The sequence below is a fragment of the Sphaeroforma arctica genome (assembly GCF_001186125.1).
Source record: "Sphaeroforma arctica JP610 unplaced genomic scaffold supercont1.2458, whole genome shotgun sequence".
NCBI lineage: Eukaryota > Ichthyosporea > Ichthyophonida > Sphaeroforma > Sphaeroforma arctica.
Window position 1 is genome coordinate 1 of NW_014038100.1, and position 4,729 is coordinate 4,729.

Sequence of the window (4,729 nt, forward strand, 5' to 3'; positions counted from 1 at the left end):
CCAATCAACTGCAGATTAGAAAATAACTTTTGCAGAGTACGACTTTGGTCGTATGACCGAAACAATACTACAGTACTATAATACAGAAGTAGAGAGTGTAGGACTGACTGTAGGCTCGTTTGCTGAAATGGTCGATCGACTCGTTATATAAATATATATAGTTCTACTTGTTTGTATAGTTATTTTTAAGCACACACAACACACAGGGTAGTATTTGAAGGTGACTGGTCAGTACTATTCAGTAGTAGTCAGTACACAACTACACATTGTTGGGTAAAATAGAGCGAAGATATGGCGGCCGGTAACAATAAACGACCATAGTTTTCCGACCGACATGCTATTTATTTAGTCATGTCGTTTTCAGGAATTACACATAGGGATAATACTATTTATTTCAAAGGAGTTAAGTTACAATGTTTGTACATATGGTATGGCTCTCATGGCCGTTGTAGTGGTTTGGGGAAGATCGATGGGAAGAAGTGGACAGTAAATTCCCTGTTGAAGCTTGGACTAAGCGAGTCGACAATGGAGGATATGCGCTGGGTCAATTCAGGCCGGTGCTGATAAAAAACTGACACCATCGAGTGTGCCACGAATTCGCTTTTTGACCTACTAAATAGCGTACCCACCTCTGTGGTTAGGATCGGGTCCTTATTGTGTAGTGCTATGGAATGGGTTAGTGCAGAGTACGAAATGCCAAGTAGGACCAGGTTATCCGTCGTAATTCGGTTGAGGAGCGAAGTTGGGGGTGAACCGATGCCGCACCAGACCACGGATACACTCGAAGTATCATAGGCGGAACCAACAGGCGCGATGAATTGGGTTGTACCGAAATTTGGAAGTAGTACCTTAAAAGCGTGATTAGCCGTGGTATAGGAAACATCTGTTGATATGTCAGAGACGGGTGTGGGTACAGGGGTTGTTCTACACGCTGGAGAAAAGATCCAAGGTATTCGTGGAGGGTCCTGGCCTGTTTCAATTTAGAAGAAGTCTGATTTCTGATTTCTCAGCTTCTTTTGGTTTGTTATAAATAAAAAGAGGAAAACAAAAAAAATGTTGGCAAACTAAATGCGACGAATCCCTGATAATAAATAGAATTGTCAACGCAACTTCAGAGTTCAGAGTGAACTTCAGACTCAGAGAAACTATGAAAATTTCAGAATAAATCTTCCGAATTCAGATTTCAGCAATATTAAACATGCCACATGGTCGAAAATTCTTCTTCTGGGAATTCCAAATTTGAAAAGGTATTTTTTTAACTTGAAAATTCTCCTCGCAACGTTTAACAATTTTGTTTTGTTTAATAAAAAGAAATATATAGGCCAAATTTAGGCTTCTACTACTAGAGTCTTCTATTTATTAAAAAAATAAAGTCCATTGTATCTTTTTACTTTATTTTTTTAATATTACATCCAGTTTGCTTTCTTTCTGCTCCCAAGGACGGTGTGAAGTTGGTCGACCCCTTCTACTCGAGTATGTAGGATGTACTCAACTAGCCTCTTTTCACATATTAATTTAAAAATAATAATTATATATATATATATTTTTTAATTTTTATTGATGAAATTATTTCCTTTCTGTTCAAATTCTGACATTTTCTCGTCGTCCCACATAATTTGAGCTTTTAGTTCCCACCGTTGTGAATTTATTTTTCCCCAGTCTCGGTGACTCGGGCTTTCGTTCGAACAACCTCTTGTGAATAACTAAAATATATACTGTATCTCTCTCTCTATTCACTATTAGTAGCAATAGTGTATAGTATATGCTCAAGTTAAATACGTGCCGACATGAATTCGTACTATGGTGGTGCCTATCAATAAGAAGCTACTTCAGGCCAGCGACAACCGTTCGGCCTCGTTAGTTATACAGACTGGTTACGATACAACAGGTGAAATCTTAAATACACCCACCGACGATGATGTAATAGTACAAAGTGCTATCAGCAAGTTTTCATCTACCCGAACAGAATACGTCGTGGATCCAGAGGATGCAACTTCTTACATACCTCAGAAAACTTGGAATGTAAATTATCGACAACAATTTTTCAGAGCCAGTATATGGTTAATCGCGATATCATTAGCAGTATATTCGCATTTTGATTTGGTTCGCTTGCTTGGTCCAACCGATACCAATGAAAGCTATTGGGTGCAGTTTGCAAAGGCCGCTGAACCACACAGGACAGTCTTGAATATCTATTCAGCGGTGATCGCTGGGTTCACATTGATAGCGGCCATAATTGTGGCCACTATTGTTCTCAACCACTATAAGGAGCCCCGTTTCCGAATGCTGCTTCCTCCTTTTCTGTTCCATTTATGCCTGTTGGATCTACTTTTCCCGTTCATGGGCCTACTGCGACATCTTTATGGTATCTACTATTTAGAACTGCACATGGGCCAAGTAATGAAAATTATAGCGCTCACGTGTGAATCTATTGTCGTAACCTGTATGTTGTATGCTCTATTGGCGAGGATACGTGTCATGTACGCTGTGTACGTTCGGGGCGAGTACGACGTCGAGTATCACTGGACAGTGATACGGATAGCGATTCAATACGCAGTGTTTCACCTGTTCTGCCTCTTTTATTTAGGGCCTCCAAAGTTTTACTGGTTAAGTTACATGGGAATACGCCTCGGAGTATTTTGTATTGTATTGGAAACCTGTTACTACATGGTACGGCTGCGTAATACTAGATACGAGGCCGAAAACTATGCACAATTACTCTATATATGGGGCTATGGGTGTTTTACCTTCATTGTTCTGACTGTCGTGCTACCAGCTATTCACCCAGTCGCGCGTTCGACTGACCAATTCATGGCAACCTTCATCACTTTGTGGGCAATGAATGTAGAAGTGTTGGGACCAGCGCTGTGGTACACATTTCGGACTTCTATGAAGTGGGAATCTGTTGTGGCAGATAAACCGGTGTGCACAACGGCCAGAGATAGGCTCAGAGAGGTGTTGGCTGATCCGATCTTATATCCCATAATACTTTATTGTGCCCAAAAACAATTTTGTGAAGAGAACATCGAATTCTTGCACGATGGCTACTCTTTACTGACAGCTGTCACCAGTCTAGAACTGAAGTCGGCAACATCAGTATGTTATGTGAATAGACGTACGCAAGAATTTATAGAAGCATACGTGATGACTGGTGCGACCTCACTTGTGAATCTATCAAGCGCACACATCACAAAGTTTAAGCAAGTTTACACAGCAATTTGCGCTGCTGGGGACGGTGTCAATTTGGAGGAGTTGAAGTTTGAGCTCGTGCTTGCGCAGAGTCTGAGTGAAGTAAGCGATCTGATCACATCATCAGGCGTTTTGACTATGTATGAAAAGTCGGCAGAGAGAAAATCTGTTTATTCGGAACGAGCAGCGCTTAAGCGCTTGGAACTTAGAGAATAGCATAGAAAAATTATATACATCCGCACGCTTAGTTGCTTGGAACATAGAATAATATAGAGAATAATAAGTATGCACGTTTCGTTTAGTTTGGACAAACCCCGGCAGAGTTTCGCTCAACATGCGAAGTTAATGGAGTACGAACATTACGGAAACGCCCGCCTTTCAATTTCGTAATCAGATGCACTTCTTATTCATATTTATAGACTTTTGATCTGCCACTCGCACGCTGCAAACGACGGACAACCATTCACAACAAGTATACCTAAATACAAGGGTTGTTCTTTTATTGGAGGGGATAGGTCTTGTATGTGACGGAAATTGTATTCGAGATAGTACACACTACACATATACACATAATTGTTGTGGAGAGGCGGTGAGTGTTTACTTGCGATGCCAGTTATCGTTGAGTCGTCTTGAATGGCTCAGCAAATATGCGAAAGCTCGAGCTTTTGCCCATCGCATGCTGATATTTCGGCCTGTCAAAGTTACTACTAGGGCTGGCTATAGTACCAGTTGAGGCTACCGGTGTAGGTAGAAAGCTATGTGGCTTTCTTGGGACCACAAATGAGGACAGAGGTTTGTAGCCCCATTTTTGGTCTCTTGGGTGCATATCATGAGGAGAAAGTTGAGTTCCAAACTGTTCTTTAACGGCGGTGTCCACTCCGGGCGGGCTTAGGCTGAAACGCGAGTACATCTGCGCCATTTAAATGTGTGTATCACAGATTAAAGTAGATTCATAAGTTCATTCGACTTCAATTAATCACTTTTTGTTTTTGTAACTATGTGCGAGCGAGAGTTACTTGATAATATTGTTATTTTCCATCCCTGTTAGAACAATCCAGATGTGGTGTAGGTGGAATGAGCTGTGTTCGGCTACTCGCTTGTGCCCTACAGACCTCTAGATCAGTCGTAAGCTCACACTTGGATATTATATCTAGATATATATTTTGTAGGGGTAAATATAGATATATAATTGCACAATATCGGCCTGGGCGATATATCCTCTTTATCTCAATATATACACAACAAAACAAAATAAAAATCCCCTTTTGCAAATGAACGCATGATCATATACCTACAAAGAATTGGACACACATGCAATAACATCTCCACTCGTCCACAAACCCATACTCGGCCCCACACAGAACTAAACATATAATTAATTACATGGAAACGTACACACACAATTGTAAACACAGATATATACGAACATACATATATGAACGTACACACAGACATACACACACGCAAACACACATACACGCACACAGGTACACACACACACACACACACCTACACCCACACACACACACACACATATATA

The 4,729-nt window shown here is 40.8% G+C and overlaps 2 protein-coding genes across 2 annotated transcripts; both read left to right on the forward strand.

The window, feature by feature from the left end:
- Window positions 1-1,757: 1,757 nt before the first annotated feature.
- On the forward strand, window positions 1,758-2,902 carry SARC_12636 (hypothetical protein; the record flags this gene model as incomplete). The annotated part of the gene is made up of 1 exon (XM_014293251.1): window positions 1,758-2,902. A coding segment is annotated over exon 1 (1,102 nt), but the record flags the coding sequence as incomplete, so codon positions are not given.
- A 13-nt stretch (window positions 2,903-2,915) lies between these two features.
- Window positions 2,916-4,134, forward strand: SARC_12637 (hypothetical protein; the record flags this gene model as incomplete). The annotated part of the gene is made up of 1 exon (XM_014293252.1): window positions 2,916-4,134. A coding segment is annotated over one exon (490 nt), but the record flags the coding sequence as incomplete, so codon positions are not given.
- Between the last annotated feature and the right edge of the window lie 595 nt (window positions 4,135-4,729).